The sequence below is a fragment of the Falco rusticolus genome, chromosome 1 (assembly GCF_015220075.1).
Source record: "Falco rusticolus isolate bFalRus1 chromosome 1, bFalRus1.pri, whole genome shotgun sequence".
Lineage (NCBI taxonomy): Eukaryota > Metazoa > Chordata > Aves > Falconiformes > Falconidae > Falco > Falco rusticolus.
In genome coordinates, this window is record NC_051187.1 from 10382249 (window position 1) to 10404621 (window position 22373).

The window sequence follows — 22373 nt, forward strand, 5'->3', positions numbered from 1 at the left end:
CTCCACATGGAACCATTCTTTTACCAAACTTCTAAAAGATTCTAAAAGAATCTGAAAGAAAGGTGAGATGAAGGTGGACCTTGGAGCTTCAGAAAATGCTGTCCTGGGGAAGGATGGTCGGGGTGATGGGCTGACACTACCAAGAGTGGCACTTTCTCTCTGATTTCCCACCAGATCTCTCATATTTTACCTCCACCTCGCAAGGTGTCTGCACCTTGCACTGTTTTACAGGATTGCTTTTAAGGACTTTTATTAAAGAAAACTTCAACAAGAAGAACTTTAATGAGCAAGGTAGAGAAAAAAGAAAACAGAGTTGTCCTCTGGCTTGCTTTATAAAAGGAACTATTCCCTGCAGAAACTAACAACATATTAGTGTCTAAAACCTGATGCGCAGGTAGTGGAGGGGGAGCCCATGCTGGACAGCCTGCAACTGTCTCAGATGGAGACTTCGCTTTGCAAAAAGGAGACCGCCACAAAACGTACTGAGATGCCCAGGCTGGGAGCGTAACCACCCCGTTTCCCATGCAGACAGAGGGTGTATATACACCTGGCCTTAGGCGGGCTGGACTTGGCTCTGGTGGTACCTACCCTGACAGCAGGAGGACCCCAAGGTTTTCTGCATAACTCAGGCTCAGCAGCCTGAAATCAGGGGAACCGTCCCATCCAAATACATCCCTAAGACCCCCAGGCATTTGGCTAGCCCCCTGCAGAAATCCCTGCCACGTCTCACTGCATTAGACAAAGGCCATCTCAGGCATGGAATGCTCCAGACCCCCACTACCATTGCCTTGAGGACCCCTGAGGAGAAGACTTCGTACCCGGTGCTGTCCTTTCCATCTTCAGCCTGATGGCATAGTCCAAACCGATGGTGCAGAAAGGCTTGGGCAGGGTGAGCAGCTTCTTACAGAAATCGTACACCCTGCCGCAGAGCTCATCGGAGATGCAGGGAGCCTGGAGCGAGAAAGGGGCAGGTAAGGAGATGCCATGGGCAGTCATCCCTAACGGTGCTCTCCCCACAGCAGACCCCAGGGTGGGAGAGCCCAGAGCTACACCAAATTCAATATGGATTTAAATGCAATATATGAAGCAGAATCAGGCTCTACGGTTGTTTGGAAGCCTCCAGCAATAGCCACCGAAGGGCTGTGGGCACACATTTTTGCCAGGCTGTGGCTCCCTACGCCATCAGGCACCAAAACACCTCCAGAAAAGGGGGTCAGCTGGAAGAACCTGTCACTCCCATACTTGGCACAGGTGACAGTGTCTCAGCCATCAAACAGCACCCTGGGAAATGCACAAATGAGTCCACCCGTGGTAGTCCCAGGGCTTTGCTGGGCAGGTACTGGGATATTTCAGCACAGGAATAGGTGCTGAGTGACTTCAGGTGACCCTTCCTGTGGCTTCTGATTTCCCTGGATCTTGCCCCAGCGAAGCCCGTGGTAGGTTACCTTTATCAAGGTGTACATCAGCGTGTGCAGCAAGGGGATGATGTAATGTCTGAAGTCACCTCGCTCCGCCTGTGGAACCGAAAGGCACAGTCAGCGCAGGCAGCGCCTGGCAGAATGCTGGGGTGAACAGCACCAGAGACCAGAGCCAGGAGAGCCACCAGAGCCCCAGGATGTGCTGGGTTTTGTCTGCTCAGCAGCTCAGACACACAGGGTGAGCACAGGCATTCACCCTGGCTTAGGGGGGTGATGCTCCTCGGGTCAAGGTGCAGTTTGGGACTCTCCATGGGCCATCAGGGTGGGCAGGATGTCCCTGGGGTATGGCGGGCATCCCATGCATACAAGCCAAGCCCTGGTGGGGGGTGGACCACACTGCCATGGCCACTGCCACGCTGCAGGGCTAGAGGTTGCTGTAGGGATGTGAGGGGCTCCGGGAGCTGCTGAGAGATGGTTGGCACAGAGCTGTGCAGCACACACATGGCAGCCATGGTAGGAGCGGGCTAGCAGAAGTTTCTAACTGAGCTCATTAAGGAGTTCTTTTCTGTTGCGAAAACTCACGCGGACATACAAAACCTCTGGAAAAAGCCTGACTTACATTTGGTGGGTGTGCGACCAGAGTGAACAGGGAGGAGAGATGCTCTTGTGTCCCCATTCTGGCCCATGGGAAGCCAGATGGATGCTCGAGCTGACACAGCTCTGGCCCCTCCCTGCAGCCTGGCCTGGCTCTAACAGCTCCAGCAACAGGAATGCCCCTGGATAAACCTGGGAAAGATACTTCCACCCCAAAGATATTTCTAGCACCTTTCTTCAGGGCTGCTGTGCTGATGGATCTAAGCTAAATGGATCTGATGGCAGCAAAGCTTTAGAAATGATCAGTAAAATGAATAATAACAAAATTGCTGAGACCAGCTGATATTTGCCCAGGGCCCCAGAGAAACTCAAGCATGAAATTGCTTAATTGTCATCTGTGGTTGATACTGACTGCTCAGAGCTGCTGCAGTACCAGAGGAATGGGGTAAAAAAACCCAAACCAACCAAACCCAAACAAGAAAAAAACCCAAGAAAAATTGACACTGATTTCCAAAGAAGAGCTTCAGGGAGATGAAGGGAATTACAGACCAGGAGGCCTGCCACCCCTCCTGGGCAAGGAAAGATAAGAGTAGCAGAGTGATAATAGGCATAACTGGGAGGGAGTGACATGGCTTTTGCAGAGGAAAGCAGACCTCAAGCCCCCTGGGGGAATCCCTGCATCCATAACCAAGGGTGATGTGGGTGTTCCCATCCGTCTGGATTTGCCAAAGCCACTTGGTGACTTCCCTTCCCAAGGCACTGATGGAAGCTCAACTGCCACAGCGTGAGAGCTGCAGCCTGCAAACAGCCTCAGAGCTGCTTAACAGGCAGGCAGGAATCACTGCGATGCGTGCACGGGGGTCTGTGCCGGGCTGCCGGGGCTCAGGGGTGCGAGGGGCGTGCGGACGGAGAGAGGTGACGGCACTGTGGAGGGTGCTTGGCCCCCCCGGCGCGGTGAGCTGCAGCTGGCCGGGTACACAGGAGCTGAGCGATGCTGAGCAAGGCAACTCCGTCCTTCCAGCTCGAAAGAAGAAATAGCAAAGGTGCAGAGAAAATGGTACAGGGAGGTTTCTGCACCAGGGATGACTTGCAGGGGCTTGTCACCGGGGTGGGGAGGAGGAGGTGGAGGGGGGACAAGGGCTGTTCCTCCCCACGCCAGAATGAGAGGGCACTGGGTGAAATGAGGCACGCTCCTAAGAAAGAATAGGTGCTACTTCTACACATGACATCTCATCAACCTACAAACCAAGTCGTGACAGGATGCTGAGGGTGCTAAAGATTTACACAGGAACAGAAAATGACAAGACAAATCAATGGAACAAATAATCCATCACAAGTTTTCCATCAGATGCTCACAGGACAGGACACTGGGTTAGATGTTTCTGCTCTGACACTGTTTGGGGTGGAAACAAGTGAGGCAGAGGAGAAATCTCCGTTCTGCCTGCGACTACAGCTGGAGGGAGGTTTGTGGTGGTCAGGAGTGCTCTGTGCTGTTTGCAAACTGCAAAGGGCTGCCTGCCTCTGGCTGCTGCAGCATCAAGGAGCCTGGGGAGGCTCCCTGCTCTGCCAAAAGTGACTCTTCATCACTTTTGTGGCAAACCTTGGTCCCTGCAGCCATCAGCTGGGGATGAGCTACAGCTCTGCCCCCGTGTTCCACAGTTTTGCACTCTGTGCTATGAGCCAGGGTCTCCAGCCAGGCTCAAGGTGCCTAAAAACATCCCTCTGCTCCCCTGGGCCCCACAGCAAGGCACATGCTGCGGAGGGGCTGAGCCCTGCACCCTGCACCCAGGCACTCACCCTTTCCAGCTCCTTCACCAGGATCCTGACCAGGATGGAGCTGTTGCTGGGATTCTGGTCAATCTTTTTATGCAGAGTCCATCGCAGCATCCCTGAGAAATGAAAGCCAAGAAAGAGGTCAGGTTGCCAAGGAGAACAGTGCTGGATCACAGAGGAATTGGGAGAACCTGGGCACTGTTGCAGCCAAAATCACCTGCTGGGATGCTACACTGACATCACTCTCAGAGCTAAAGCAGGCTTCCCTGCCCCCTGCTTCAGTCATCCACCCTCCGCAAGGGACAAATGCTGCTGCTGCCTCGATTCTGGATGCAGCATTGATGTATCGTACCTCTAATACTGGGAGACCTTTGGAAAAAGGTCCTAGAGATCCTAGGATTGGGAGGCTGGAGGAAAGCAAGGCAGGGCAATGGACATGAAGTTTGTTTCCCATTCCCTCTGTTTATGACTGTCTGCTTTCACCGCCTGCCCCGAGAAATTTGGGTTCCTGCTGGTCCCAGCACACAGCACCTGAACACTGAGTGCCAATAGCTCACACTCAGAGCAAGGACCACAAAGCATCTCAGTCCTGCAGATGCCAAGGCTCGTTCCAGACAAAATCAAATTTAATTAACTGCAAAATATTCCATGCGCTCCAGGTAAAATCAATTTTTCAAAATTAATTAAGCTTCCTACAGCTATAGCAGTCCAGTTGCTGGGTCAGCTAGAGTTTTATTCTCCAAAACCTTAACACGGGGATTTCAACGAACTCTTTAGCGAGGACCCAAGCAGTGCGTGCAAAGCGATATCCCCTCGGGGAGGGACGGGGACACTGCAGCTCAGGGGTGTTAAGCGAGTTGGGCAGGGCTATGTGGCAAGTCAGTGTCAGAGCTGGGAACAGCATCACAGACTCTGGCATTTGATGTCCCACCTCAATGCTGGACCTCCTGGGTGAGTGCAGGGTGTGAAAGGTGTAACAGTTACATAAAGGAGGGATGAAAGCCACTGCATGGCAGACACCAGGAGCTGGCCAAAGATTTAGCACCTCCAAAAGTAGGCTAGAAAGGGCAGAGCAGTGCCAGAGAGGTGAAGCCACCCCGTGTCCCCCCACTCTGGCACTGACTGAGAGAGAGGGGAGCAGTGAGGGGTTTGGGGCCAAGAAAATGCCCCAGCAAGGCAGCGTTGGGGGTGGCACTGACCCCCAGAAGCTGTGCCAGGGGTCTCTCACCTCGGTCGCACTGGCAGGTGGGGTGGTGCCCATCCAGCTCTCGTAGCAGCGTGCGGACACGGCGCAGGATATCCGACTCTACCTCTGCAGGGACAAAGAGGACGTGAACAGCCAGGCCAGCCCCCAGGGGACAGCCCCAGGGGAGGAGGCACTGCTGTGGGGGAGTACGGGGACTGCACCCCTCAGGATGGTCTCAGCAGGTTTCAAGCCCAGATGAGCCTCAATAGATACAGGGCAGAGCTCTCCCCAGGGCCACCAGAGCTGGGGGTGAATGCCACCCCATGGACTGGTGGCCCCTGGAGCCATACTGGAGAGCAAAGTGCTCCTACAGGGATGTGGTGGTAGAGAAGCTCTGCAGAGGACTGCTGATGGCTGAGCTCTGCAGAGCCCCTCTCTCCCTGTTCAGTTGAAATAAAATTTAAAAATAAACCCCCCCACACATTAAATATAGAAACTAACAAAATTAAACCACAGTTTGTCACCATGCAAGAGCAGAAACACCTCTCCATTTCGGTACTGCATGGGTTCAGCCTCAGCCCTATGCCTGTCGCAAGAAGCCTTCTTGCCGCAAGGTCTGCTGCTCACATCAGCAGCTCACCTCTCGTGGGAAACCCAAGCAGAGCCACCAAGCTGGCATGTCACCTCCTGCCTTCCACCCACGACCCCTCACAGCCTCTCCTCCATGTTCGACCAGCCACCCATGGGCCCCAGGTACCTTCTGCTCCCCCAGGCAGGGACCTGAAGTTGGTGCTTCTGCCCGGCAGCTGCCACGCAAGCCTTGCACATGTCAAAACCAAACTGCATCCTGCTTTCAGCCAAAAATAAGCCCGACAACCTCAGACCCAGTTTGGGGTATGACTCGTACGTGAGGTGAGGACTCGTGATCATGAGCTCACTTGCACGACAGCTGGCCGGCTATGTGTGCCAACATCTTGCAGATGTAAAATACAAGTCAGCCCCGACAGCAGTGGGGTATTGGTCAGGAAAGCTGCAAGGTCCCTCTACTCCACCACAACCTGTCTTTGTGTCCCTCCTTACACTGGGCTACTCTTCCCCTAGAGGCAAAATGATTATCGTTCCTTTGTAATTAAAAAAAAAAAAAAAAAAAAAAAAAAAAAAAAAAAAAAAAAAAAAGCATTATATGAGGTTGGGAATTATTAGGTTATGTTCTCCTTCTGTAGCATGTAGGCTACAGCAGCCGGAACATGGTCTGATCCAGGGGAGGATCTCAGCTGTCTGTGGTAATCACATCCCAGGGCTTTGCAAGGAACAGTGACTGGGGGAGGCGGGATGGGAGCTGGCTGGTTGGGAGCTATGGGAAGGGAAACAGGAAAACACTGACAGGGTTTTACAGCTCAGCTGGTGGGTCAGACCAACGGGGGCATCTCCACTGGGAGTTCCTGGGGGCAGAGATCCATCAAGACACGATCATGCAGGAGGTGGGGCAGCTTTGAGTATCTGGTCCCTCCTGCCATGCAGACCCATACACCATCTCAGGATGGGTCTGAAGCAAAAAACAGATGATTTTTTGCTCTTCTGCTGTGTCTTTTAGTGGTGGCCCAGGGTCATCACGCAGGGGAGTAGATGTGACACCCCACAGCTGCCACTGTTCCCACTGGTGATGCACATGAGAGAGCAGGAGCACTCTGCCCCTCACAGCATCCTTGCTACCTCCTCGGCACTCTCAGGGCAGGCAACACAGCCAGACACACGACAAGCCACTCCTGCCCTCTCCGAGCCCAAGACTGCAGGGCCATGGGTCCCATGAGATGGTGACCGGGCCACAGGGGCAGCAGACACAAGCCCTGCATGAAAGACAACTGGGAAATGCAAAATGTAAATGGGGATGGCCTATTCCTGAGTACACTCCAATGGCCAAAATAGCTCTCCTGGCTGCTGACCCCAGGGAAGTGCATCCCCTTAAGGATGCTTGTATGGAGGGTTCACTGGATTCAGGCTTCTGCAGAGCAGTACCTCCTGCCGTGGCTTCAGTTGAAGCCGTGTCAGAAAACAACCACACACACTCGAATTCACAGTCATTCACGTGTGTTACACGCTGTTGTGAAGTCGTGTGTGCGTACATGGGAAGTCCCATCTCTGCCAGCACAGGTCATGCCATCGTACCCTCTGGGGGAGAAACTACAGTGCACAAATGTTCTTTGAAATGGGATTTTTCTCATTTTGGAAGTGTTGCTTGGGGAAATATCTTGGAAATTTTTATTTTCTCTCCTTTTTGTTCCCTCTCCAGTGATTTGGTAAAGCTCCTCTATTTCACTGTTATATCCATTGATTTTGCACTAGGGAATCACACAATAATGGACTATCTGAAATTTCCTATTTTTGTTTGTGTATGTTTTTAATTACCAGGGGAAGTTTTTTCCTGAGCACTAATATAAATACTGTTCTCTTTTTCTAAATCAAAGCGTCTACGGTCATGATCGCTGAGGTTTCTTCATGGGGAGCAGAGCGTCAAAGCGTTTGTCCAACACAAACAAGAGGCACTTTGATCTAAAAACAGTCTTAACCTACCAACAACAAATAATGAAATAAAATATTTGAGCATTGATATCCTGACCTGGGGGCGCTGGAAGACCAATACCAGCTTGTGAAACCGTATGAAAATAAAACACAGATGGGGGGAAAAATGGACACAAAAAAATACAATAAAACATGAAAGTACTTTAAAATTCAAATGTGAATGGTTGCCAGATCTGGTGCTTTCGAAGTGCCCCCCTACTGCAGACGCGTTGGCTGCCCCTCGGTTGCTTCATGCCTCATCTCCCATCTGTCCAGCAGTGTCTGCCAACACCTTGCAAAGAGCAAGGTCTGCCCAGGGGCGGTGAATCCTCCTTAGGTACCCACATATTGTATCAGAGGGTAATCAAGGTACAAGAAGGTGGGTGAGGTGGGTTCATTCAGTTGGGATCCCCCTACCCTGGCACCCCGGGGGGGCTCAGCATCACCCACCTGTGCTCTCCATGGCCGAGCTGAGGCTGCAGCACGGGGTGGGCACAGGGGCCACAGGGCGTCTGCAATGATGAGGTGAGTGCGCAGCTGCTCCTCACTCCACGTGGGCATGGCCTTGGGTCCTGTGTTTCACCTGCAAAAAAACAGAGCACACTTGGCTCAGGATGGTGATGGAGATCAGGATCAGCCTGAACCCGGGGGTGGGGGTGTGGGTGTGGGGGGAGCGCCAAGCCACTAGGACACCGTGGGCATGGGATCCCAGGGTGGTAGATCCCAAAGGGTGAGCACAGCATGCCCCAGGGGCTGTGTTTCCCTGAAGACAGCTTCAACTTAAAGCTGAACCCGTCTGAACACTTGGTTCCCAAAGCCTCCCACAGCAAGGAGGTGCCCAGGGATGAGCATCAGCATCACTGACCAGGGCAGGATCAGGAACCTCATCTTCCCCAGGATTTAAGAATAAATGTTCAGGTTAAGTCAAAGTGAGTCTGAAATGCAAAGTCCAATCAGAAAACAACAACAAAAAAAGATGCCAAATTTCCAAGAGGTTTCTATGCTTGGTGTGCTGATCCGCTGCCATCCTGATCCAGCATCCCAGAGAAACAAACCCTAAGGAAAGCTCGGCAGCTGGTTATGCTGCAGAGGAAAGCCAGCCTGGAGCCAGACAGCTTCCCTTGCCCTCAAGCATTGTTCTCTCCAAAGAAAGAGGAAGAAAAAATAATCCTAAGAGCTGAAGAGGAAGGAAGGGAGATTTGTCTGTGACACAAGTACAAGCGGGCTGGGGAGCCGGCATGGGGCAGCCACGGGGGAGTGGAGGAGACATCGGCATCTTCTATGCAAAAATACCATCGCCGAGATGCTCAGCTGCAGCAGCCTACTCCGTGGCCAGGTACCTCCCAGCTCGTGGCTCCCACACCTCATGGTCCTGCATCTTCCAGTGTGTTACCCTCTCTTATCTCCCCATTCATGGGCACAGCAGCGACTGCAGGACTGCGCTGCCTGTATTTACAGCCTGAGTGAGCTGCAGCACCGCTTTCAGCATTTCTAGATTGAGGCTTTTCCAGCCTGCAAGTTTTGCCCTCTCTGCTTGCCTTTAGGGATGGAAAAAAACACCAGCCCTTAGATCTGAATTCTGTGATTTTCCCAAAACACCCACATTATGGTTGATAAATGTGGCCCACCTCCAGCGGTCCCCAAACCAGCACAGGCAGCAACAACGCAGTCCTGGCAGTCCTCTGCATCCCTCCAAGCACAGCCGGCCCATCAGCCCACACTTGTGCTCATGTCTTTGCTCTGTTTAGGATTCTCTCTATTGCATTTGTAGATTTAGGACCTAACTCTACTCAGGTAGGTCTTAAATCTGTAAATACCCATCACCAAACCCAGTAGCTTTGCAGCTGCAGTGGGACACAGACAGACACGTGCGGGAACACCCCTGCCATGCACCACACGAGCCCTGAGAGCATCCTGCTCTCAGCAGCTTGGAGAAGCTCATTAAAGGTTTCCTGCAGCACGCGAAATTTTCAAAACCCACCCCAGACCCATGTGGCCTTTATTTCTGGCCCCGGGGCTGGATAACAAGGTCTGGCACTGAGCCACCGCGGCGGATTTCCACCGCCTGCTGAGCAGCAGTGCCGTGGGGGCAGCTCCTGGCCATGGCTGGACGCAGAGAGGACAAGGGAGATGAGGACAGGGGACCTTCTGCAGGCCAGGGGCTTACTGTAGCAAACCCCCTGCCTCTGCTCGCACAGCTGGCCGGGGCCCAGTGCCTGGAGAGGCGACGAGATCCCAACCCTCCTCCAGCTCAGCTGATGCCTGACACCAACCTCGGAATTGCGTCCCTGTGACACATGGATACTGCTGCAGCAAGGGACCTGCCTTCTCTTCTAAGGTGACCACCCTGGGGTGCACCAGGGGTGCCTGGCAGGGCAGAGGGTGTCTACTAAGGTCAGTAAAACATTTCCCCCTCCGCACGCCATGCAGCTGAGTCATGGGGCTGCCCACAGGTTGTTCTGCTGATGGAACAGCCACCTGACTTCCCTACTGCACCCACCATGCCACCCCTGGCTGGGCACCAGGTGACTCCCAGGAGATGCTCAGCACCCCCGGTGCAGAGCCATGAGCAAGGGAAGGATGCTGTCATGCTCAGCCACAGCTGACCGCAGCCCTGGCAGCCTGCACCAAGCATCAGCCACACGTCTGCACATAAACGGGGCTTTGCTTCTGCAGGCAGAAATGGGACGTGCCTCCTGGTATGTCAGGGTCTGGGCCAGAGGAAAACATCAATTAATCCTCCTAGTTTCAAAAATTACATATCACCCCCTTGAATCACTGGCTAGAGAAGGAAAGTGAATGATTCTCCCAATCCCTTGCATGCATAAAGGCACCAAGCTCCACACAGCAGCGTTACACAGCCAGTGAGCTGGTTGGCACTGCGGTTCTCAAAAGGAGATTTCCTGCTGGGAACAACATCATGAGGTTCCCCGATGCCGTGGGAGACCCAGGGCGCCTGAGTGGCAGAGCTGGGGCTGCACGCAGGGCTCCATGGGGCTGCCTGCCAAAGCAAAACAGCCCGCTGCTAATTGCGTCCGTGGTTTTCCACATCCGCATCCTACCTGCCCACGCATGGGAGGCGATGGTGACTGAACACGGAACCTGCTCGCCAGCGCTGTTTCCAAATTTAGAAAAGGACTTAATGGGGCCAGAGCAATGTGAGCTCCTCCAGCCTGAGAAACTTCGCTTCTTGGCTCACCTGTCTGTTTAAAAAGTGCTCGTTTCCCCCACTGTCGGCAAAGAGGAGCTGAGATTGAATCCATAGTCCACCTGCCTGCCCCGAGGTCTTGGCTGTCCCAAGAAAATTCAACATAAAATGCCCAAAACTGGTCCCCAGCATATCCAGCGCCCCATCATGCTGCCTGCAGGAGAACAGGTGAATGTCGTATGAGAAAAGCCATGAAAGGACATACATAGAAACAGGCTGTCGAGGAAGACTGGGGTCAGTCTGGTCCCTGCCAGGCACCAGCTGCTGGTTGTCACTTGGCCCGGCCATAGCCAGCACAGGGACCTAAATGAGCAGAAAATCACCCGCTTTCACTGGGGATGTTTTCTGCCTGCTTTGTTCCCTAAGGGTGAGGGTACCAAGGCTCCCAGGGGAGAAGGAGGGATGCAGGGCTGAGGATGGGAAGGACTGGACAGCACCAGTCCCAGGTCAGAGCCATTCAGACAGCAGGACCACATCTGCCCTCCCTGGTCACGACAGATGGGGATGCTGCCTGCCCTTTCCTCCTGGGTTTCATCAGGACTTTCCTGCCAGCAGCCAGCCCTGCAATCACCCCGGCACAAATCCAAACCCCGTAACACAGTGAGGAAGGCTTTGAAGATGCAAGAGCCTGTGCTGTAACCAAGGACTAAATTCAGCCTTTACGCAGAGCGTTTCCACAGTTCCTTGCCCATGGAGCTGGAGGCTGCTCCCCAGCCACGGTGCATGGGTAGATTCTGAGTGACATTAACAAAGCCAGGCTGATTTGTGCCAAATGATCTGACCTTGGCACCTCTTTGGCTGAGCAGAGAGTGGCAGGGAACAAAGACCCAGCCGATGCACCCCTGGGAAGGAGACTGCCAGCCCCTGCCTTGGCAGTGACACTGCTGTGGGCAGAAGCTGACCATAGGGGATGAAGCCCATCACCTGGCAGGAGGGATTCCTTGAACACCACCTAGAAGCCATGTGTCACTGCAAGGACATGACAACCACCTGATGCTCTAATGACACACCTAGAGCTGCTGATTTGGGTGAAAATGTATTTTAGCAGAGGGTGTATGGAACTGCAGGCACATGTCACGGAAATCCCGGTGCTGGTGTCAGAGCAGTGGGAGATGTCACTGGCACACAGAAACATGGGGTGTAGCAGGTTCCCCACCATTGCACCAGGCTTTTTCTTGGCTTACTGGGACCGGGTCGGTCCCCAACACACACCCTGTGTGCTTCTGCCTGCCAGGCCGTTCCCAGGACAGAGTAGCCATAAATCCCCTGGGAGACCAGATGCAACATGCTGGGATGTGACGCTGTGATCACTCTTTCCCTGGGGAAGATGGAGAGGGATATCCCTGCATCCTCCACATGCAGTGGCAAGTCCCATCCTGCTGGCTCCTTTGCCATTGCCACCCCTTCTGGGGCTAAAGACCCTTGTTACAGCCACCTCTGCACTTTGTACCCATTGGGCCCTGACCCACCACCAGCTGTGAGCCAGCTGGGGCCCCCCATGCCCACAGCTTGCTCAGGTGCTGCGTGGGGATGGCTGTTGCAGAGACGTGTCTGAGCTGCGCTGCAGCCCCCCCTCTTCATCCAGGGCTCCAGGTGAGCCAGGTCACCTCCCTCAGGTTGGCACTGCTGGCCTGGTGTCTCATGCAGGGACACACTCAGCCGAGAGGACTCCACTGAGTCCCTAGGACCAGACCCTCAACACTAACTGCCACATCCCGAGATCCCAGCGCAGCAGGCGGGGGTGGCTGCTGGCAGCAAGTGTCAGTGCAGTCCCCAGAGAAGGGGAGCACAAGACAGAGCCCCCCCCTGCAGACAGCCCTCTCTGCCTGCCTCATATCCCTCTCGAAATGACTGGTCCCCGTCACAAGCAGGGGGATATTGTCCCCATTTCTGGGGATGGGCTCTGCACTGGTTCTAGTGCCTGCTGGAATAACTCAGACCTTCCACCTGGGAACCCCTGGCCCACTCCCCTGAAGGCTGGGGGTAGGAACCCCACCATCGTCCCCACTGCGAGCAGGAGCAGAGGGACCACACAAGGAAGGACCTTGTCCCAGACTGCTCATCTCCAGGCTGCACTCACCTTCTCTTGGGTCCTTCCAGCTCCCAGGGTCACAGCTCCCTTCGGGGCACAGGACTGTTCCAGCAGGCACATTGTGAGGAGGAGGAGGGAGGAGGCAGCAGCGGATCAGGCGCAACTGAAGAGCACCGGCTCCTCGGCCGAGGTGCGGCGGGCGGGAGCTAGAAGGCGAAGTGGTGGTCCTGGTGGCATCTGCACCGGAGCCCACACACCGCTGCCGAACACAGACAGGGCTGGCTTCTGCTCTGTGTGCAAGTCTGAGCTCACCGGTGACCACAGGCTTTCTACCCAGGAACAGGAAGGGCTCATGGGCCCCAGCCAACGCACATGACGACGGGGAGACGATAGATGAGTTGAGGGGAAATACAGTGGTGTGGGGCATAAAAGCCAGCCCTGCAAAAGTGCTGGCGAGAGGTAGAAGCCGCTCAGTTCAGAAGCTCCACACCCATAAGGGCTTCTCTGCTTTCTGTCCCCCTCCTCCTCCCTTGGATCTCTTCCCTTCCCTGCAGCAGACACGAAGCACATTTCATCCCGTAACTGGTTATTTTGCTGTCTGCCAGCTCAGCAAGACCGGTCTTCTCTGCATTCATCCCACTTCTTTGCAGAGCTGCAAATCCCTGCTTCCTCTCTGCAATTCTTAAAATACCCATGGCATCAGCTGTATTTTATTTCATTTGCAGCAAAAAATTAAAAAGGAAGGGCGAGAAGGGAAGTTACATTCCTCCTTTCAGTTTTCAATAACTATGAGGGTTTTAGTGAAAAAACCTTGGAGGCTCAAAAGCCACCTTTACCAAGACTTTGGGGTAGTTATGGGAACCATCTGGCTATATTCTTAAAAATGAAGAATTTTGCGTTGGAAGCACAGTTCACCTTGGAAACCTGCAGATAAGAACATGGGTTAAAAGGCTTTGCAGCCTCGTCCTCCTTTTCCAAACTTCCAGGGTGCCAGAAACAGCATGAGCCAGACCTGGCTGAGCATCAGGTGAGCTCCTCAGTGTCCCTCCTCTGCAGGGCAGCAGTTAATGGGGACCCGGCGGCAGGGAACAGTTTGTGACGGCTGCTCTATTTTAGCCAAGCTAACACAAGATGAAGGGCAGTCCCATTCAGAGGTGAGGCCACTGGGGCTGAGATCCTCCAGCTCTCTGCCTCCCTCCTCACCCCTCCATCCTTCCAACGCTCATCCCATCAAACCACCTTCCTCCTAAGCACGGGTTTCCCATTTGCATCATGCTCTGGCCCAGGCCTCCACAAGGAAATAGTCACCTTCCTCCCGTGTTGTCCCCTGCCCAGTGCTTACAGCCAGGGAGGCATAGTGGGGAGACCACACCGATGCCCTCTCCTTTCTCTGAGGACTGGTCATTAGCAGGATCAGCACCAAAGACAGTCACAAGGTGGGTTTCAGCAGATCACACATTACTCTGATTTTTGAATGCATCTGTAGGGTCCTAGCTACGGCTGGGTGGGCACCACCAGGTTGTACAGACATTGTTCCCTGTAGGTTCATCAGTCCCTACTGCACGTAGAGACCAGGCTGGGCTGCTCTTGTCCTCCATGAAGGAGGATCCATTCTCACTCAGCCTTTGTTAAACTGTTCAAATTATAACATGGGCTAGCATCCTTGTAGGTGTCAGGCTATGGGTCCTGCAGTCCCAAAGGACCCTGGATCAGGCTCAGCACTACCTAGTCCCACACCAGAAGAGAGCTCACCTGAGCACCAGCCTCCAAGCACCCCTGAGCAGCTGTAGCCTGAGCAGAGACAGTCAGAGCAAGGCACCACACAGTCACAGCCTCACCACCAAGACAGCCGATGGATTTTCAGATTGCTGCCAACACACTGCCAGCAAACACCTCTACCAGTAAATAAAGCCTGACTGGGATGAGATCTGAGTTTCAGAAGGCTGCCTGGGCCATGTCCCACCCCACAGCATCCCAGGTCCCCCAGCCTGTTCCATTCTGCTGAGCATTACAACAAAGCCCAGCCAGGCAAACTTCCCAGCTAGCATGTGGCCCAGCAATGGGATTGCCTCCACAGCCTGGTGCACAAGCTGGAGGAGGAAAGCATGTCCCTGTCCCACGAAAAGGGTATCTCCCTTTTAGCTCCAGTCCATGGCAGGAGTTGAATCTCAGTCCTTTTTAAGCCCTCAAAATGTGAGGATGCTGGGGTGAGATTGAAAATCCCATAGTAGAAGGATGGAGATGTGTCCATCCACACGAGTCATCCCAACTCAATTGTACTCAGTGGAGAGAACTGGCTCAGGCTGTCCCCTGGAGACATTCAACACGGGGATGCACAGCCTCCCCAAAAGACCTGCTGCTCTCTCATGGATTATCAAAAGCTAGCGGAAGTCACTAAAACCCAAAACCCCTCGCCTAGGTGAAACACACAAGACACAGACTGAACGATGCACAAATACCTGAAGCTGTGAAAGAAAAGCTGAACCTAAACCCTTTGGTGGTGGGAGCTGGGCTAGCACCAGGCAGGCGGGCTTCCTTGGGAAGCTTTGGCTGCACCATCCTGCCCCAGCTCTCCAACGTATCTAGGCATCCTCCGCTGCCCCGCACACCCTCCTTGGGTCCCAAATGCCATTACCCACAGCTCTGCTGACCATATCCCAGCCCTGGGGGATGTCCCCTCTCCCACCTCCCCACTTTGCCCAAGGACAGCAGTGACATGGCACGGCAAGCGCAGCCCGTGGTGCGCGCACACTTGCTTTCTCTGAGTTATATTTAGTCCCGCTCCAAAGCCAGTCTCTCCACGCCTTCTGCAGCCCTGTATTTAGTTACAAATTCACTACACGGGTACGTCTGAGGTTTCCTGTGGTTGTTTATCAGCTCAGCTACAGACGCTTACAAAGAAAAACCCTCATATTGCACAGGAACAAAGTATGGAAAGCTGTTCCCCCGGTTGCACTCCTCCTCTCTCCTCTCCCCCATCCCACTGCCAGCTACTGCCCCAATCCCAACTCTTCCCATTCCTGCAGCAGACACCCCAGCTTGCTCCCAGTGCAAGGAAGGATCGTACAAATACCATTGGCAGCGGTGAGCGAGATGTTCAGCACCAGGGTGTCCTGAAGGGAGACATGGCGAGTGCTGAGCCGTAGGGGAGACACATGAACACATGCACTCGCAGTGTTTCATCATGAGATGACAGATATCCTGTAGAGGAGATCAGAATTCGCCACCCCCCTCACACTGCCCTCCCCCTGCTCCCCGCAGTTGCCTTCAAGCAAGATGGGTTATGAAAGTAGCACATCAGAGGCTTCGTCTAATGTTACAAAGCTCCGGGGCGGCTGCCCAGCCCGCATTCCCTTTTAGCTCTGGCGAGAACGGCTGGAACACAAGGATCAGACGTGAGCCAAAGGGGGATTTCTTCACTGCAGGAGCTGAAGGGCTGTTTCCCCCAAGCCAACCTGAGGATCTGACATTGCATCCTCTGTGCTGCTCAAAAGTGCAGCTGACAGCTCCCAAAACGCTGTGCAATTGCTCCCCTGGGCACAGCATCGTTGCTTACACCGGGACAAACTGGTGCTGCAGCAAAATCATGCAGGGGAGTCCATCAGAGGCAGGTTTGACATCCTGTTTGCATCCTCCTCTTAAACCAGATCCATCTGCCAGTGGAGCAGCCGCTCTTTTTGGCCCTGATCCCGACCTCCAGCCCAGCTGGCAGCTCAGGTAGGAAAGCGGGACAAACGCAGCTTCCAGCCTCCAGCCCGCCTTACTGCCCAGGCAACAGCGGCTCCAGCATCCCATGAGGACCTGAACCGTGGATACACACCAAGGGCAGGGTCTGGCTCCATCTCACCTCACATCAGCCGCCGGTTAAAATGAAAACAAACCAAAACTTTCATTATGCAAGTCAAAAAAACTCAGAGATGCCCTGCCTCATTTCTGGTCTTGTCCGGACAGGCTGCCGGGGCAGCGGGGGGGCATGCGTGCTGCAGGCCAGCCTGGAGCCCCCCGTCTGCACGGATTTTTGGTTTCAGCTCAAAACCTGGCAGGGCTCATGGTTTCAGACAGCTCTGATATGAAACCAGATGCTCTCCCTCAGGCTGTCACTGCCAAGGAAACACATCTCAGGCTCAGACTCTGCTTTCCAGCAACACTTCACTGAGCCGCTTGCCTGCTGGCTGCTCTGGCGAGGCACGTCCCTGCCGGGAGACTCATGCCCATGGAAGGAGAAGGCGAGAACAGCTCTTACAGCCATTTCACTAATGAAACACCTTTGCAGCTCACATGGCAGTGGACGTTCATCTGCCCATCAGGACTGGATGAGCCCAGGAGCCCTTTGCTAAAGCTGGCGTGGAAGTTGAGCGGCTTCCTGGACACTAATGACTCTTTGGAGACTTCCTCAACAATGTCACATTTCATTCTTTCTAAGGAAAGAAATGAGTTTTCCGGAAGCATCAGCTTTTTAGATTTAGCATCTCTTTCCATTCCCAGAGTCAGCTTTGGAAAAAACAATCAGAGGGAAAAAATAAGTGCATTTTGAAAACTGCTGCCAGGTTTGCTCACACAAACAGCCCAGGCAAGTGCTGTCTGTCCACCTGAGGGGGAAATCAAAGCAGGCAGAGCTCAGGGTGCCACACGGGGCCAGCCTGGGAGAGGGCAGGCAGGGATACGGCTGCTTTCATGAGGTGGAAGGGGCTGCGGGATGGCACAGCTGCTCCCTGCCTCCGTACAGCCCCATTCCCTGAGCAATCCCTGCCTTGTACAGTGCCTTCACCAGCACAGCCACTGGTGGCACAGCCACTGCTGGTACAGCCCTTCACTCTACAGACATGCTCTGTCACCAGCTGGGATAAAACAGTTTTATGTTGACAGCAAATCCTTTAACCTTCACAAAGAAATTCGGGGTTTCAACGGCAGTTTCAGGGTGTGTTCAGTATCTCGTGCTGTGGAGCAAGCAGCTCGCGCCGGGCTGCAGTGAGATGCACTCAGGTGGGAAGGAGCTGCTGAACGTGGCTGAGCTGGTGCCATGATGCCACGTTCCTGTTCCCCGCAGCACCCCGGCAGTGGCCAGGGCAGCACACCAGCACCCACCTACCTCCCCCGACCACAGGCACAACCTGGACACCAGACCGTAAGGCACCACCACATGGGTACCTGCATCCAGAAGCCTCAGTGGTGAACCCAGCGCTGTGTATAGCTCAGGTCTTTTCTCCCCAGGCGATGCGATGGTGTCCCACTGGCAGCTCTGACAGGGACATGGTTCTGTTCCCATCCACAGCGGAGGAGCTTCCACCCAGCCTCTGCTGGAAGCTGCACCCGGGGGGTCACATCTGCTGGACAGCAGAGGGGAGGGCACCAGGGCTCCAGGAGGGCACGGAGCAATTGCTCGTGGGCTTGGGGAGGGTGCACAGGAGGGGGGTGACCAGAGCCAAAGTGACCCCAGCATGTCGTGCATGGTGCCTTCCTCTGCTGTCAGCAGATGACCAAGCTAGTGGCGTTTCTTGGCATTGCTCTGGCAGTGGGGAAATGAACAATGTGACAACTGCTGGCAGGGCAACCCCCCCAGGCTAAGAGAAGCAGATTAGCAAGGAAGGGTGAGTATATAGCATTGCACCAGGAGGACAAGGCCAATAACAAGATTTAATTACATGGTGCAGGCAACAACAGAAACCACTGCTTTCAGCAGGACCATGAACACCACCAGTAACACCAGTCTGGACTGAAGAAGCACATTAGAGACTCACAAGCAAAACCCATCCCTCAGCACAGATCACTCACAACAGCAGCTCCCTTGGAGAGCTCCTGCCCAAACCATGTTTGATGGACGGTGCTGTCTTCCAAGGCATGTCGCACCTCAAAATAGAAAGACGTGACTCAGCCAACACAGCATCTGCCTTCAGAACAGCCATTAACGCCAGCAAAGCTCACAAAAGCAAGCAGGCAACTGGGGAAGCAACTCCTGAGAGCCCCCACATCTGGGTAAGAGATGTGGTCAGCGCTAGAAAGGCTGGACACAACCAGACCAGGAGTCTTCTTGGGTCAGCTTTTTCCCAAACACTTGGAGCAGGGGAGCTCTCATTTCTGGTGAAAATCTGAGCTCCCCTCTGTCAGATCCCTACTGAGGCTCAGCACACGGGGGATGCTGGCTGCAAACCCACGCAAAGGTGGCTGATAAAAGGTCATTATGGCCCTGCCACAAGCACAGCCGTGCCCAGCCCATGTATCAGAAAGTGGTGGGGAGGTGGAAATCCAGTATATCCCAGTGAGAAGGTGCACAGGGCAACCCCTGACAAATGGGCCACAGACAGGTTTTACACGAAGGTCCCTGTCACCAGTGGAGCAAGACCTTGCCCAATACAAGCAGGACTGCTCTGAGAAAGTGTTCACAGGAATCTCAGAGGGAAACCAGCTGAACACAAAAGAGAAAAGGGAAACTGCTGCAATGGGGATGTGCAAGCTGGTGCCTGGCAATGGGGAACAGTGGCCAGTCACCTCCCCCACAGCCCTTCCATGAAGCAGAGATTATTTTATTTTTGTAGCAAAACACAAGGCAATATTTCTGTTATACAACAACCTGAACGTTGTCCCTAAGGTCCAGTAAACCCATTGCTAGCTGCCCTGTGCCATCTTGCCCAGTGCCAAAAAGTCATCTCCTCCGTCTGATTTGGGGCTACCTTTGACCATGGGCTATCCCAGAATGATGGACAGGCAACAGACAGCGAAGTCTCATAGCTCTATCTCTTTAGGAAACAGGAGTAAAAGAACCAAAACATATGGTAAACTGTTTTGGGGTAGAAACACCATCACAGCTGAGCTTCATAGCAGCCCTGTGATTCTTGCTGTCCCGACAGCCCTGTGCCAGTGCTGGAGCCCCAGCAGCTCACGGCTGGCAGGGAGAGGCTGCAGGGCAGCGCTGTGCAGAGCCCAGGGCCATGAGACATATATTAATGTCTCATGGATTTGGGTCATCCACAAAGAAACTTGGAAACTGGCTGAGAAAGCCTTTAGAGCCACATGCTCACTCCATGACCGAAGTACCAAACAAGTACACACCTAAAAGTTTGCATAATGCTCAGGGGTGCTAAATCAAACCTTGAAGCCCGGAGGAGTTTGTTTCTGAGTTCAGGCTTAGTGCAGAGACAGAAAGAAAAACCGCTGCTAAGTTGCATAGATGCTCACAGAATTCCCACAGGAGGGCAACGGCATCCCAGGGCTCAGTGGTCACAGGGCAATGGCTCAGGCTCGGAGCCTCTGATGCAGCCAGAGGTTGCTGCCAGAGGATGCAGTGGAAAATACTCAACAGAGCACAGAGGGGAGGAGGACTAAAAGCTGCCTGTTGTACAGAATTGGCTCATCTACACTTTCCTGAAGCTCGGATGCCAGGCACTCCCCTTTTTGTTTCCTTTCTGGATGGGGCTGCTGCACTCTCCTCTTATCACCACTACCATTGCTGCTCCTGTCACTGCTGCCGCCCCAGGGCCCCCAAGGGACAGATGAGGCCCCAGGCCAAGGGGAGGGGAAGCTGAGCAGCCACACGCCTGCAAACAGCCAGCACTACCCAGCCCCTCCCCCCCCCCTGCAGCAAAACCCAGAGCACAGCCAGCCCCGGGTGCTGGCTGCATGGGTGCTGCCTGCCCTGCGGGGCAAGGAGCGGGGAGCGGGGAGCCCCAGCAAGGCCAGGCCAGGACTGGGCACTGGCTGGGAGCAGGTCTGGGCAGGTGATTCTGTTCCTTGCAACTGGGAGTTGTTCCACACACAGCAAAAGGAATAAGCATGAGCTAGTGCTGAAACAGCCCCAAGTCAGCGATGTGCTTCGCTCACCCCATCTGGGCTGAGCAGCAAGCAGTTGTCGGCTGGCTGCGGGGTGCGCGTGGGGGCTGCATGTGCAGGGAGAGGCCAGGGGCCCTGAACGAGTGCCAGAGCAGTAACAACATCAAAACTACCCGCATCTGCTCCAGGGGTGCAGGCAGCAAAGTCCCCACTTTCCTCCCTGGGACAGGCTCCCGGGCAAGCCCTGTGTTTTCCACCAGGATCCTGATCGCTGGCAGGGTGCAGCAGGGGAAGATTACACAAATACTCCCTTCTTGCAGAGAAGCAGCACGTTCCTCTTCTCCAGCACCATCAGCGCCCCCTCCCCTAATTCCTCCTGAGAAAGGAAAGCAAACAGACCCCACTGAAGGGCTTTCCAGGGTTTTCCATCCACAGGGATGTGGCACTCATGCACACACTGCCAACCTTTAAGACATAAAGTAAAAGCATGGCCCTGGGGACCAGCAGAGCAGCAGGTCCCCCTCAAAGGAGCAGAGAGTAGACGAGACGGAGGATGAGCACTGCATTTCCCCATGCACAGACCCTTGAGCAACGCACCCTCCGGGACTCTACCTGCTTCTTCAGGGCAGGCATTGGGGAGCCCTGCAAGTCACACGTGCTCCTGAGGTGCCATCCAGCGTGGGGAGACAGAGCGGGGTCCCGCAGGAGTCATCGCAGGGTCCACTCTGCCTGGCGACGAGGGTCAGTGGGTGCTGGGAGAGAGACGGGGTGGCTGTCAGGCTCCGCAGCACACTTCAAAGTCTGCAAAGCGAAAAGGGAAGCGCTGAAGTTATTTCAAGACAACTTCCTCTTTCACAGAGCAGCCCCTCAAGGAGAAAGCTGTCCCCACACGGGTCGCACTCGCCTGGGGCTCTGTGGACGTGCAGGACCAGGTGGAAGAAGGCTTAGCCGTGCCCTGCCTCTAATCCCCCAAAACCAGCCGTGCAGGTCAGGCTGCTCTGGGACAAGCCTGTCCCGTGGCAGACGTGGTGAGCCCTGGTGCTGGCACAGCCTCTGCCATGCCACCCACCACCCCGCACCAGGGCAGCTCCTGCGGTGCTGCTGCCCCAGCCGAGGCAGGAGGGTGCCTGAGGCTGCATACCCAGTGCCTCAAAATAAACAGTGTTGCTACGAGAGACAAGGAGGAGTCTGTCCAAGGAGAGACTTTTCCAGCTTCCCGTTCCAAGCACAGTGTTTTGCGCCTCTGCCAGCACCTCCCATCCAGAGCATCTTGCACACATCTGCTTTTGCTCAATGCCAGCCCCTGCAGCTGCCCAGTGCAGCCCCTGCCTGCTGCCAGCACGGGGATGCAGTCCAGGCAGGGGATGCTCAGCCCCTTTTGGAACACTAAGTCTGACATTGCGTTGACAGAGGTGTTGGCTGCATGTTGGTTGGAGCAGGTCTGGCTGTGCTCAGCAGGGCGTCACATTGTCACCACTTGTGACTCAGTGTCAGGAGCGCAGCTCCCGGGATGAGCCCAAATGGGGCCCCGGGTGAGGCTGCTCAGGGCTGCTGAGGTCTAGCAGTGCCCTGACGCTCAGGTAAGGCTGAGACCCATTTGCACAAGCCCAAAATGGCACATGGGAGGGATGCATGGACCAGCCCAAACCAGGAGATAAGTGTTCATCCCTATTGGAGGTGGGGGCAGGGCTAGGGGCAGCCCTCCAGCTCTGGTGGAGCATCGGTGCACACCCCCACGCTGCACAGCACAAAGTGCTCGGGAAAGCTCCATAGCATCATCCGAGCCCTCCAGCCAGCGACTGCCACAACCAGTGCTGTCCCCACTCATGGCCAGTGCCC

General features: G+C 54.5%; 1 protein-coding gene across 2 annotated transcripts in view; it reads right to left on the minus strand.

Moving 5' to 3' along the window:
• Positions 1 to 22373, minus strand: part of PIK3R6 (phosphoinositide-3-kinase regulatory subunit 6) — a 43925-nt gene that overhangs the window by 14661 nt on the left and 6891 nt on the right. For both annotated transcript variants that reach the window (XM_037409451.1, XM_037409443.1), the window contains exons 3-8: positions 21147 to 21335; positions 7981 to 8113; positions 5014 to 5097; positions 3810 to 3901; positions 1446 to 1514; positions 819 to 951 (exon numbers count right to left, since the gene is read on the minus strand). In XM_037409451.1, the coding sequence (XP_037265348.1) occupies positions 819 to 951; positions 1446 to 1514; positions 3810 to 3901; positions 5014 to 5097; positions 7981 to 7993 (391 nt within the window). In that variant the 5' untranslated portion in view covers positions 7994 to 8113; positions 21147 to 21335. The remainder of the gene's footprint in view (positions 1 to 818; positions 952 to 1445; positions 1515 to 3809; positions 3902 to 5013; positions 5098 to 7980; positions 8114 to 21146; positions 21336 to 22373) is intronic.